The sequence below is a fragment of the Diadema setosum genome, chromosome 4 (genome assembly GCF_964275005.1).
Source record: "Diadema setosum chromosome 4, eeDiaSeto1, whole genome shotgun sequence".
Taxonomy (NCBI): Eukaryota; Metazoa; Echinodermata; class Echinoidea; order Diadematoida; family Diadematidae; genus Diadema; species Diadema setosum.
In genome coordinates, this window is record NC_092688.1 from 41,592,960 (window position 1) to 41,607,561 (window position 14,602).

The window sequence follows — 14,602 nt, forward strand, 5'->3', positions numbered from 1 at the left end:
AGAAAGAAAATGACAAATGTGAAATGTTGCGAAATGGGACAAGTGTGTTGTCAAACCGCGTAATCCCAATTTGTTTTATCCTCAAAGGGAAAACATGACTTGACTGTGCTTGAAAAGGAACTCATTGTAAGATTGTGGATTCTCTTTAGTATCCGGGCGTCATCCATGAATTGAAATGGCAGTAGAATCTGCAGATGAAGATTATACACAAAGGTTGTATCAGTTCAATGATAATCATCTAATGTTTAAATAGGAAAATGGAAGTGCTTGAAAGTGCCTATATTTCAGCATTGCTTATTCCAGTGGCCTTTTTTTCATCAAAACAGTACAGACTGTACATTATCAATAGCGATTTTTCAATTTTAATCTGTCCCCATACACAGCTGTTTTGCACATTCCAGGAACAACCAGTCATAACAAGTGAGGTGGCTCTTTAGAGATAACTAATTAGGCTTTCTTATGATGTTATATTTAATGAAGTTAATGCCGATATAAGACAAGAGAAATATGAAGTATCAAAAGTACCAAAAGTTATTTTGAGGGGAATATATCAAAAGAAATTTAGCTTGTATTGGCAAACTGATTGGTTCCCTATTACAGGAACCCTGTCCCTCAGCTTATTTAACTCGTATCGCGAAGGCGACGCCCTCATGGTCCTGAATGTGTCGAGGAAATTGTTGTCGGTAGAGGTAGTCGAATTTGCCGTCCTCTACACCCTGGACTATGGCGCAGTCAAGTCGTCCTCCACGGAACTCTGGTGCGGTGTAAAGATACTGCTCTCGCATCACTATGACAATAACGCCACCTATATGTAGAAGAGTGAAGGTGCCAAGATGTTTCATCATGTTCTATATGTATATTCTTTGTGTTACGTTGGTGTATACTTTATATATTGCAAACAAATTGTAGGCCTAGGCATGAATAGAAATTATGGGGTCATCCCACGAGACCGACACTCACGAGTCATACAGCCCACGAGTTCGACATTGAAAACAGGTCCGTGAGTTATACAGCTCACGAATCATATAGCCCATGAGTTCGACACTAGGCAAATAAAGCCCATGAGTTCGACACTAGGTAAAAACAGCCAATGAGTTCGACAGATACAACACTGGGCTTAATGTGTTGGTTTCGTGGGCCTTGTTTGATTAGTGTCGACCTCATGGGCTGTATGACTCGTGAGCTGTATAACTCGTGGGCTGTATAACTCATGGGCTTTATGACTCATGGGCTGTATGGATGTCGGTCTTATGACGTGCACCCGAAATTATAATATACTAGTATAGCAGCCGATGTCTCCTTACCGGGCTTCACAACACGATGGAATTCTGGGAAGACGTCTTGGTTTAGATGAGAGCGTATGAATCCACCGACACAAAGGATGGCATCGAAGGTATCTGGGTAGAGAAATGATATTTATTTTGTTTATGGAGAAAGCTGTCAAAAAAAAAAAAAACCACAGCAAACTATAGGAGAACGCAAGTTCATCTTTTGTGGTACATCATTTCATGGGGAATGAACACGTATTTAAGTTACATTTTGATTGATTGAGTCATTCATTGATTGACATTATTTCTGAACTTCTTTTTCATACATAGATGATACAAAGTTAATTGAATGAGCTGATTGAGTACAATATCATTTGAATCTAACTGTTAAAACAAATAAAATGGTTAATTCAAATATCTGGCATTATTCCACAATAATGCAAAATGAAAATACCGGTAGTGAAAAATGTGTGTTTCCATTCTACACTATAATGCTGCATTTACACCATTCCCTGCGGTCACTTCAGTCACGTTTCAGGCCACCGTGGACAAAGAGTTATAGGGCGGTGAGTTGGCTCAGTCGGTAGCGCGAACTCGAGTTTGAACTGAGCAATGTTGTGTGCAATCATACCATCCCCTCCATAGCAAGAGGCAAAACACGCTTTCCCTCAGATAGGACATAAAATGATGGTCCCGTGTGTGAGAGAGTCACATCTTATGCACGTAAACGATCCCCCTTCATTCCTTCATCGCAAAGAGCAGGGTGTTTAACCCGGTGAAGCGGTCCCACCTGACATCCAACTAGACCCCAAGGAAGACCAGCTTTAGAATAGAATAGCTAAATATGGGCTATCCAGCCATCTTCTCAGATGGAAAATGAAGAAACAAACAAATGTGACAGGCAGCGTGATTACCGTGGATGCCGTGTCAGATAATTCTTAACTGTCAAAAAAAAAAAATGCCACGATAATCCCGTATGAGATATGTTTTAGTTCATAATAAAACGGGGTGAACAGAACAAAGCATGACAGCATGATGTAGGCCGTAACAAAACTTGAAGGCGGCCAGTAGTGGGACGCAAAAGAAATATCGTGTATTAAAAGTACAACCGAACCAGAAGCGTCTGACATTTTCTAGGCCTTACATGTTCACAGGGGCGAGGACTGGAACGAACAAGATCAGAATACGAAGGGAAAAGACAAACATCTGTCATGTCGCTTCGGCATGATCGGGTTCCTCGTGTCTCCTCTGTGTGCTATATGTCTATGAAAATGTTGATAGCACTCATTTCACTGACTTTATAGACAAACAACAATGGAAGCAGTGTTGGCAGATAGGCCGGTAATACCATGTGTATTCTCATACGACGAATACAAGAAATGAAACAAAATCTTTAATCGTTGAGTAATTATTCTCATTTACTGATGTACACAGTGTGGAATAGTAGCAGTTCTCTATTTCTTCTGAGGTATTTTTTATTTTTTTTTACTAACAACTATAACAATCTTTCAGTCATCATATACTCTACGATTAATATTGCGTCATGTCTTTTTTTTTTTTCAACCTGATCAAACAATATGATAGTGCAATGTATACTTTTAATAAATATCTGAACAGGGAGTAGGAAATTTCATTTCATTTCATGAAATTTCATTTCATTTCATGAAATTTCATTTCATTTCATTTCATTTCATTTCATTTCATTTCATTTCATTTCATTTATTTGTCCAAATTATGTATAAAAACATGGCATGGAAAATTGGTTTTGTCACACATTCATAAACACATGTTGACAACAGATAAATAACAAATTATATTAGATATAAAACATCAAATGAACACTGAAAAAAAAATAACAGGGAACTATACGGACATAATCCCCTTTAACTGCGAAAATGTGAGGTGTTGTGTCCATCCCGTATTTCAGTGCTTTGCTGTATTGCTTGAAAAGTTTATAATACACAAAGTTGATGCACAGGACAGAGTGGATCGGTGAGAATTGGATGCACGAGTTTAACTTTGGAACTGTTTAAACCCACGAGTGCAGCGAGTGGGTGCCTGTGCATCATTTTATGTTATAAAATGGGCACGTAAATTCATGATATGCTACCATTTTCCCCATCATGCGTCCAGTACACCTACTACACTATCAGACTTGAGCCATGCGTTCGGATTTCACCGGACGCACGGCTCAGTGCAGATCAGTAAAATCAATGCATGACAATCGACCAATCAGATTGCAGAGATTCTAAAGCCCATTTTATAATTCCATTTAAGATCTTGCAGTCACAGCACTTTACATCCTTTCTCATCCATTTATTCATAACAAATGTTATTTTTTTTATAAGCTTATAAACTTCAAGTTTCTTTATTTCACCAAAGCAAAGAAGATATAAAAACAAACAAACACATACAACAACATTAGAATACAATTACAAAAATATCAGTTAAACAGTGTAAAAAGAATTGCTATGGTAGGCAGCAGCCAGAAAGGAAATGTCCCTTATTTTCGGCTGACCTACAAACATTCGTTAAATTTCTGTTACCAATGTGTTCGAAGCAAGTAAAACATAAGAACAAGACAAGACTAAGACATGACAATCAACACACAATGACAATAACAAAATATCTGATGTCTCATAAGATAAAGGATAAAAACTGATGCTCTTAACTTAAATAAATTTGGTTGTAATTATTGAAGAGAATTTTTTTTATAACCAGATTTAAATATATTCAAAGAGTTAGCATTGCGTATTTCAAAGGGGAGATAATTCCACAGAAAAGGACCACTGTAAAGAATAGATCGTTGGTAAAAAGATGTACGAGATAAAGGTAGGTGAAAATCACTCGCGGTTCGCGTATTGTAATTATGAATTTGATTATTGTATGTGAAAAAGTGCAAAAGAGTTTTTGGTAACATAGAATTCTTACATAAATACATAAAAATCCCCACTTGATATTTATACATATCATTCAATTGCAATATTTTCAGGGATAAAAAAAGTGGTGGGGTATGGGCAAGATAAGAGCATGGGCAATGATTCGTATTGCACGTTTTTGAAGTAGTAATAGTCTTTGAATATGACATTCATGAGCATTGCCCCAAACAGTTATTCCATAATACAAATAAGGTAAAATTATAGCATTATAAATTGATTTCAAAACAGACTTCGGGAGAAAACTAAGTTTGTACATTACACCAATATTTTTTGATAATTTATTACAAATATAATTAATATGATTAGACCAATTCAACTTATTGTGTACAAAAACTCCAAGAAATTTCAGTGAAGAAGCTTGCATGATTTGAGAACCACACATATTAATAGATACAGTGTCAATGTTACATTTTTTCTTTGTAAATATCATAAAATTAGTTTTTGATATATTGATTAATAATTTATTCATTCGTAGCCAACTTGTAACATATTGCAATTCCTGATTAAGAACCTCTTGTAAAGAATCCATATTATCATGAGACAAAAATATGCTTGTGTCATCGGCAAATAAGATGCATTTAAGATATTAGAAACAGTTGGCAAATCATGTATATATAAAAGAAATAAGATAGGCCCAAGGATTGATCCCTGGGGCACTCCACATCTTATGTTTTTATATTCAGAAACATTCTTATCAATTGATACAAACTGCTTACGATTACTCAAATAACTCTTAAAAAGATTCAAAATAACTCCACGAATACCATACTGACCTAATTTAGCCAAAAGAATATTATGATCAAGCGTGTCTCATGCTCAGGTCTAAAAATAAGCCCAGTAAAATTTTCCCGTTGTCTATTGCACAGATCACCTTATGAATGAAATCAATCAATGCAGAAGATGTGGAGTGCCCCGGTCTAAATCCATACTGATTTTTCTTGATAATATTGCACTTTGTCAGAAATTCAATAAGCCTAGTGGAAATACATTTTTCAAAAACTTTGGAGAAAACGGATAAAACTGATATTGGGCGATAATTTGTCATTAAATCAGGGAAACCACTTTCAAAAACCGGTACAACTCTTGCAATCTTCAGTTTATCTGGAAAAATACCAGATTCCATGGACTGATTAAATATTGCACATAAAGGTTTACATACCAAATGAACAACTCTTTTCACAATTCGCATATCAATATTATTGTATCCAGCACTAACATCATTCTTAAAACTGGTTACAACATCAATTATTTCTTTACAAATAATTTGTTTAAAAAATGCAGTTGACTCAACTTTTGTAACATATTGAAGGTAATCATACTCATCTGAATCATCAAAAGATGAATTAATATCGCAACCTATATTAACAAAATATGTATTCAACAAATTACAAATCTCTTTCTCATGTATAATTATTTCGTTGTTACACTTAATAGATTTAATGGTTGTTTTCTTATTGCATTTTTTTCCCTAAGGCATTATTTATCACATCCCATGTCTTTTTACTATTCCCAGTACTATCAGCTAACTTTTTCTCATAATATTTCTTTTAGCTTATTTTATCATATTAGTCACTTTATTTCGATATTTCTTATAAAGAGTTTTACGATAATCATTTGGATTCTTCTTATACAATTTATACATTTTACATTTTTCCTTATTAATTTACGAATATCATTTGTACACCACACATTATCATTTTTCCTTCGTTTACAACAAGTTGAAATCATCGGAAATGATTCATTATATTTGTCAGTGATTAAATCAAAAAAATTATCAAAACTAATATTACCATCATCTTTATCATACTCCCATGACGTCGATTCCAGTGACCGTAAAAAATATAAAATATTATTTTCATTTGTATCTCTCTTCATTTGTCTTTGTTGACTTTTAAACGATGAAATTACGCTTTTACAAATACAATATATCGGGAATTGATCTGATATATCAGTTAAAATAATTCCAGAGTGGATCTGACAGGAATCATTAGTAAAAATATTGTCAAGTAATGAAGCGGAAGAGTGAGTCAGTTACACGTGTGGGATAATGAACCAAAGGTAACATAGAATTCAATGACAGCAAATCTAAAAAAATATTTACATATTGCACACACCCTATTTTTTTTTAAAGCAAGTCAATATTAAAATCGCCCATTAAGTAAAAACATTTCTTTTCCTTTTTAACAATATCTAAAATATCATTTAAAGACTCACAAAATTCATTAACTGATTTATTGGGTGGTCTATACACAACACATATCAAAGTAGAAGTATTGCAATTTGTTATTTCTATGAATATACTCTGAAAAAAATCAGTGTTAATATCAAGATCGCATCGGCGATTAAAAGAGATATCTTTATGTACATAAAACCCAACACCTCCCCCGCGTTTAGTTTTGCGACTATTACCAACAAACTCATAATTGTTAATATTGCACAGTGATAAAGGTGAATTATCATTTAGCCATGTCTCACTAATACCAACAATTTTGATTTGCATAGACAAGGAAGAGAGAAAAAGCGATAAAGCATCAAAATTGCGATATAAACTTCTCACATTGATATGAATACAGGACAGATATTTACTCAAATCTTCATTGAAATATGTATTTTCTATAAAATCATTGAACTCCTCCGGTGTAAAATTTGTTTGAAGTATATCATTGTTAATTTCAGATTCAGGTGGCGATAAAAATTCATTCAGAGTATTGAAATCAATATCATTGAGACATCCTAGAACTCTATGCTTACACGACATTACATGCACACTATTGCACACAGAACACACATATGACACTGGAACATAATGACTAAGAATTTACAAAATGCAGGTACCAAAATTAATATAAAATGAAGTAAACCTGTAAATCAATACAAAATAATAAACATAAACGGAGAACTGGATTGAGATACAATCATATACTCTACAGCTGTACTTGTTTGCTAGTCACAAATTCGTAGATGCAAGACGTTTGACATGTGTTTAATGACAATCATTTTGTGTTTAATTTCTTCAGGTCTTCTTCACATGTAATCAGTTTTGTGATGTTCTTTCCCCCAGATGCACCAAGAAGGGCGATGACACGGCCATCAGATGACCACGCTGATATCACCTTGTGGGTATTGCGGGTCTGCGACAGAAGTTTTTGGTTTTTCAACGTCAGATCCTCCACGATGACGATTCCGCTTCCTTTTAACGTTTTGCGATTTTCGATGATCTCTCTTTTCTTCCGGTAGCTGGTCAACTTGACGATGATGGGACGCGGACGTGGCTGGAACGATGAAGCCTCATTGGTCGAACGAGGAGACTGAACAGGCCGCGCAGTCTCACGCGGGCTCCCAGTACGATGAGACCGATCGATGTCCTTGGCCGGGTCCAAGGTCACTCCAAGCTTTGTCTTGATGATGTCTGCTGCTAACATGTCCGTCTTCTCTCCTCTTTTCTCTTGCAGACCAAAGATACGGATGCATGATCGCCGGGAGTATTGTTCTTGATTGTTTATGGAGTTTTCCAATCTTGTGTTGCTTTGCTCAAGTTTGATGACCTTCTGCTGCAGATTTTTCACTTCTTTGTCCTTCTTCTCCAAGTCTCTTTGCAGGTCCAACACTTCCCCTTGCAGAACTTCAACATTCTTCATGAAAGTTTCTTTTCAATGGCGTTCCCAACGATTGACTCAAGAAGGCCAACAAATTCCTAATTTTTTAACAGGTCTGTCATCACCTGACTTGCTACTGCAGCTGATTGCCTGGTATTCAAGGGAGTTGTCATTAAACTGGATGAGGTGATTCGAACAATGGAGCGGTAACAAAGGAGTGACAAACGCTGCTCTAGGCACAAAAGGGGCTCTTGGCATCTTACCGAGGCAATGAAATGTTACAGAAGAAGAGTCACGGCGAAGTACATCACAAGGTTCAATGTGTGGGACCAGCACAAAAATGGGTTTACAACTTGCAAACGCTCACCTCATTTTCAATCCAGATTTTCTCCGACTGTAGGTAGTTATGACTACTCACTCTTTCATTCCTTGAAATATATTCAAAATTTATAATCATACTTTATAAACAGCATGGCTAATTCTCTATAAAAAATCATGCCTTCTTGCCCTTTATTTCAAGTATCAATTTACTTATTGTTTTATATTTACAAGTCATTGATTTTGTTTTGTATGTTTCTATCGATTTCGGCCAACAAGTGTCGTCCTTGCTGAATAATTAAAGAATAATCTTCATTTATGATTCATATCTGTAGATTATGATAATAAAAAACGGTACACACACCACAAAAATTAAAAGGATTATGTGTCTTCTTCAAAAAAAAATCTGATTAGCATTAAGTTCTGTAACAACTTACAAGATAATGCTTGACTGTCCATGACAATAAAATGTCTGTCCATGACAATAAAATGTCTATTAAAGAAAACCAAAACTCAAAGGGAAATGTGGATTGAGCATGCTGAGTGAAAGCAGCAACATTAGTAGAACACATCTCAGTGAAAGTCTGAGGAAAATCGGACAATCGATGCAAAAGTCATGAATTTTTAAAGTGTTGGTGTTGAAACAGCTGTGTGAGGAGACTACTAGAGGTTATGAAGTCATGTGTGTACGACAATATAAAGAACATATAAAGGGAATTCCAAAAAAAAAAAAAAAAATCACTTTTTTAGCATGATGAAAGAACGCTTGACTAACCGCTTTCAGAAAGCAGGGGGTAATTGCTGCCCTTAATGTATGTCAGCATCAAGTTGACGGAATCTGTAATTTTCATGAAAAATGAATTTTATGGAATTCCCTTCATATTTTCTAGATATTGTTGTCCACACATGACGTCATAACCTCCAGTAGTCTCCTCATCCAGTGGTTCCAACACCAAAACTTTACAAATTCATAAAATTTGCATCGATTGTCCGATTTTCCTAAAACTTTCACTTATGTGTTCTACTATGTTGCTGCTTTCCCTCAATCCACATTTCTCTTTGAGTTTTGGTTTCCTTTAAAGTTGATCTGCTTTTCACAAAGTCTCGAGTCTCTACTTAATTTCTTTCTTACCATCATCAAAAGGTAACCTGTCCTTCATGATGTCGCATTTATGCAAACTGTCGAATAGACCAGTGCGTTTGGCAAGCGCCAGAGATTTCTCAGATATATCCACGCCCGTGATGGTCTTATTGATGTCCAATTTTTTCACCTGTAAACCATAATACAAAAAAAAAAAAAACCCAAAAGAGCCTGTTGCGAGCATGTTCATGACAGATTACATGAAAATCATGGTTTTTTTGTTGTTGTCTTAGCTAACTCTGTTGGTATTTGTGAATTTGAATTTGTGAATTTTATTGACTCTTTCGACCCCGTGTCGGGGTATGAGAGTACAAACAAACAATATGAATAACAGTACATGTATGACAAACCAGTGAATACAATTCTTGTAGATTACACATAATAACACAAAAGATATAGGAGATAATATAGTATATGATATGAGAATACAAACATGAGTAAAATGAAAAACGATGATACACAGACAATCTGTGTGCCCCCATTCTACAGGTGTTCAGCCTTACAAAAGTAATTTTTGGCTGCAAGTGTGGCGCGGCTCTTATCTAAAAATTCATGTCCATTCTTTTTCCTTTTGTTTGGCGTCGCACACACAGCATGTTTCCTCAAAAAGATAGAAGAGTAAAAGCACTGACCTCTCTTGCAGCTTGTCCGGTTCCACATGGGCAGTCAAGTATCTTGGATCCCTCGCCTGGTAGTAGTTCCAAAAGCTTTTCAGCTCCAACTCGGGGGCCGTTGTACCCAGCCTTGTTGTTGTCCTTGTATTCCAGATTTAAAAAAAAAAAAAGAAGACATGCGTCGCCGCATTAAAAAAAAATGATCTCGTTGACTCTGAATAATTTATAGTCTATGATCTCAAAGCATTTCTCTCTTTGGTAAATAGGCATTGTTACAGTGCACTCCTGTTATGACGAGTACGGTTAGGTGAATTCTCGTTACCCACAGATTGAAAATTCAGGTCCTAATATCATCATCTATCTTTATGCACTTTACTGTTTTGCTATAACAAAATTTCGATATGACGAGAGAAAACCGCCAGTCCTGAGGACTTCCTTATAATGAGAGTGCACTGTATTTTTTTTTTTTTGGGGGGGGGGATGGAGGGGGTAGTGGGAGAGGTGATGAAACATAGGACCTATTCGTGAGAAGCAAAAACCGGAAGCATTTGAATTTCATAGGGAGAGCATAGATGTCAATGAGAACATGCCGAACCTTCAATTATCCGCAGTCTATATTTCTAGGCTCAACTGCAATGAACCGAAATTGCTGTCGTATGCAAATCCTTCGGTATTAAGACATTGGAAAAGAAATGTTATGTCGATGAGGGATCATAGCAAAGTTAGTACAGAATACACCAGTGAATGTTTGAAAAACTCCGACCATCTAAGTTTCTGTAAACTATCGCTGCATGAGAAGACTACAACAGTTTGTGACGCCATGTATGGACAATGACATTAATAGAAAATATAGAGAAAATTCAACATATATTTCACTTTATTAGCACAGTCAAAGAACGTATGACATAACCTCATTAAGAAAGCAGGGGAATAGTATACTCTTATGTCAGTAACAAGTCGAGGGAATGTGTATTTTTCATTTTAAAAAAATGAAAGTTTGTCAAATTCACTTGATGATTTACTTATTTCGTCGAACATTCGTGACGTCACGAACTGTACCATTCTTCTCATCAAGCGTTTGCTGCACCGAAACTTTGTAAAACAAAAATCAAATTTCGCGACGGATTTTCCTTAAATTTCGCTGATGTATTCTCATCAGTTTATTGGCTTTTATGAATAAATCTAGGTAATGCTTCACATTAATTTGTTCGTTTTTGCATTCCAAAATTATTGTCTCTCCTATATTACATGCATTTTACTTCTTTAATTTCTTATCTTAGAATTTAATAGACAATATTTTCTAAATCTAATTTATTGTGAATTTGCTGCGCATTTAAGCATGCTGTTTTTTGTTCTTTTTTTTATTTTGACAGCAATAGTTATTGTCATGTCGTCGGTCATTCGAAATCGAATCTGATTGAATGAGATGAATAGAATTTCTTTGCCAACTTCGTATTTATTACAACCAATTATGCCTATACTTCATTGCAGAAATTAGCACGTTTGTTTTAAACTAAATGTCGATGACCTCTGACGTTTCATGCATCCCTGTCCAAGTTCATGGTCAGAAATTTTTAAAGGAATTCATTTTTTTAATGAAAATAAGCGCCTTGTGATCTTGACCTTTTCCAACCTACAACTTACATTTATCACTGCATTCCATAGCAGAAGCTATGGCTGGAAACAATACTCTTATCTATTTATTTATTTTTTGAGGCAAAAGCACGTAGGTCTTGATCTTTGACGTTTCTCAAGAACCATGATGTCATGTGAATAACTATGAATCCATCTTTTTAGTATTCATAATAACTGCAAGCCTCTACTAGACATCCATGGATACACTTACAGCTGAAAATGCCATTTCCAATGATACAATTAACAACTTTGACTTTTTGTTTTATAAGAAATTTTGCTCTAATCTAATAACCAGCTCATCTACACCTTAATGTACGATATCAGAAACCGCTTGTTCTTATGAATTATTGGGGGAGATCTCTGATGCGGATGTGATGGACGGATGGGCGAACACATTAAAGCTGTTGTTGTTGTTGTTGTTGTTGTTGTTGTTGTTGTTGTTGTTGTTGTTGTTGTTGTTGTTGTTGAGTTTACCACCGTCTTTCGTTCAGTAAGAGTAATGCCCCCAAGGTACGAATATGCTCGTTCCCTCCCTTTGCAATCACCCCCTATATTTCAGTGCTGAAAAAAAAAAAAATTGAGCTCCCCTTTCGCGGGCTTTTCGTGAGCATTTCCTGCTTTTGAGAACCCCTATCATGCCTATAAATCGGAGACACTGCTAGATGTATCCCCAATCTCAGGAGAGCTCGATCCACTCCCAATTCGATCCCCATTGTTTCCCAGACATGTTTGTTGTATAGATCAGCATTTGCGATTCTACAAGATTACATTTGAACAGAGGGTGACAATAAATTGATGAAAGATCTATCACAGCATGTCTTCACCCGCCTACATCAATTTTCTCTCGTTATCATTCAAAACAAACAAACAAACAAACAAACAAACCTTGTCTGCCTTGGCCTATCAACATAAGAATATCGCAGTTTCGGAGCATGATTGGCATTTGTTCTAAGTTCATCGCGTCATTGTCGGTAACCAGTGATAGCCTGGTGGTTGTGTCGCTGCCCGGAAATCAGTACATCACAGCTTTGACCCCCATCGGTTCGTTTTTCCAGCATTAGTTTTATAGGTCGGCAGTTGCGATCTTACAGATAAATTTGTATAGAAGGTGATAAATACAAACTTATCATGGCACATCTTCACTCCTCTACGTCAACTTTCTCTTCCTTTTATTCAACAAGCCTTTTCGGCCTTGAACTGTTCAACATAACATACGGAATTTCGAAGCTTTGGTATTCTTCCAAGTTCATCGTGTCACTCAGGTAACCAGTCACATAGTCTGGCTCTACCCCTCTACATCAACGTTCCCTTCCTTTCATTCAACAAGCCTATTTGTTGACCTTATAGACTGTTTAACGTAACAATGTCGCCACTTCGGAGCCTGGATACTTGTTCCAAGTTCATCATGTCACTGACTGCTGGTAACCAGTGATAGCCTGGTGGTAATCTCGTCGCCCGGAAAGCAGTAGATGACAGACTTGACCCCCATTGGTTCCTTTTTCCAACATTAGTTTTGTTAAATGTAGATCATCAGTTGCGATATTCAAAATGCATTTGTATAGAGGGTGATTAATAAAAGCTTGTCATGGCACATCTTCACCCCTCGACGTCAACACTGCCTTCCTTTCATTCAACAAGCCTTTACTTGTTCGCCTCATGAACTGTTTAACGTAACAATGTCGGAAATTTGGAGCCTGAGTATTTGTTCCAAGTTTATCGTGTCACTGACTGCCGGACCGGTAGCCAGTGATAGCCTGGTGGAAGTGTCGCTGCCCGGAAAGCAGTATGAGATCACAAATTTGACTCCCATGGGTTCCTTTTTCCAATATTAGTTTGGTTAGAATGTAGATCAGCAGTTGCGATCTCACACATGCATTTGTACAGAGGGTGACAACTGATAAAACTCTGTCATAGCTAATCTTTATCTGTTTGCATCAATAGTCTCTTGATCACACAATAGAATATTCAATCCATGTTTCTATCTAAAATTGACTCAAGCATAATATAATCCGTCTTGATTTGTGCAGAAGTTTTATGTCCTCTTTCTCCAGTTCAAGATGTGCAATGTTATTATGACAAGAATAGTTTCTGCTGAAAAAAAAAGAAGAAAAGAAACCCAAATACTTTTACCAGCCATACAAATCGTTATTGCGTTGATAGTTCCAAATGCAAACACCTCCAATTCAGGACCCCCCCCCCCTCTCTCTCTCTCTCTCTCTGTCCATCTATTTGCTTTTTTGCACGGCTTGCCAATAGAAATATACTGTAAATGTCTGGCCATCACTTCTTAAAGGGATAGTTTTGGTTGAGACGGGGCTTCAGGTTTCCAAAGTTTTGTGAGATTACGAGAAACCTCATGAATTATGAGAGAATATACAATAATTCTAAGAGGAATTCAAATGTTCATTTATGAATATTGGTATCAAAATGGCTCACATGTAAAAGGTGGGACCCACCTTTTATAAGAACCACTTTGATTTACATTGTTTTTGGACATTTCAGCCATCTCAACACCAGTTTTCATGAAATAAACTCTGGTTTTCTCTTATTGTATGCTTTCAATATTAATCATTAGTGGTTTAAAATTTCCTCGCAAAAAGTTAAAATCTGAATTCTCCCATCTCAACCAAAACTACACAATCCCTTTGAGAATCGAATGTGTTTTGGTGGCTCGATATCGTGCAACCAAAGAATTTGTGAGTGTGTATATTGCTTTCATGTGCCTTTTCTTATATACAGAAATACACAATAACTCGCCGGTCTGTGTTTGATGAATGCACTCATTTCAGTTAGCTGCCGCGACTATCAAGGTTGCAAGATTAAAGCTATAGTCTTCAAGGCCTTACTCGGTGGGATATTTTGTCTCTGCCAATTTTTAATGCCACATTTTATCTATTCAATTATATATTGATATCCCTCAGTTCAAGCTTATAATCATTTTTGTGAATATGTCATGTATGTAGTGTCATTTAAATTTTGCTTGCGCCTCAATGCAAAACTGATTTTGTAAGACTTTGTAAACTGAGTGACATGACGTAGCATTTGAAGCCCTTTATCCTACTTCCCAATTTTCACACAATTATCAGGGTCT

At 36.2% G+C, this 14,602-nt stretch overlaps 1 protein-coding gene across 1 annotated transcript in view; it reads right to left on the reverse strand.

The window, feature by feature from the left end:
* Positions 1 to 433: 433 nt before the first annotated feature.
* Positions 434 to 14,602, reverse strand: part of LOC140227265 (methyltransferase-like protein 27) — a 29,644-nt gene continuing 15,475 nt past the window's right edge. The window contains exons 2-5 of the mRNA XM_072307689.1: positions 9,895 to 10,017; positions 9,254 to 9,392; positions 1,305 to 1,397; positions 434 to 805 (exon numbers count right to left, since the gene is read on the reverse strand). Of these exons, the coding sequence (XP_072163790.1) occupies positions 618 to 805; positions 1,305 to 1,397; positions 9,254 to 9,392; positions 9,895 to 10,017 (543 nt within the window). The 3' untranslated portion in view covers positions 434 to 617. The remainder of the gene's footprint in view (positions 806 to 1,304; positions 1,398 to 9,253; positions 9,393 to 9,894; positions 10,018 to 14,602) is intronic.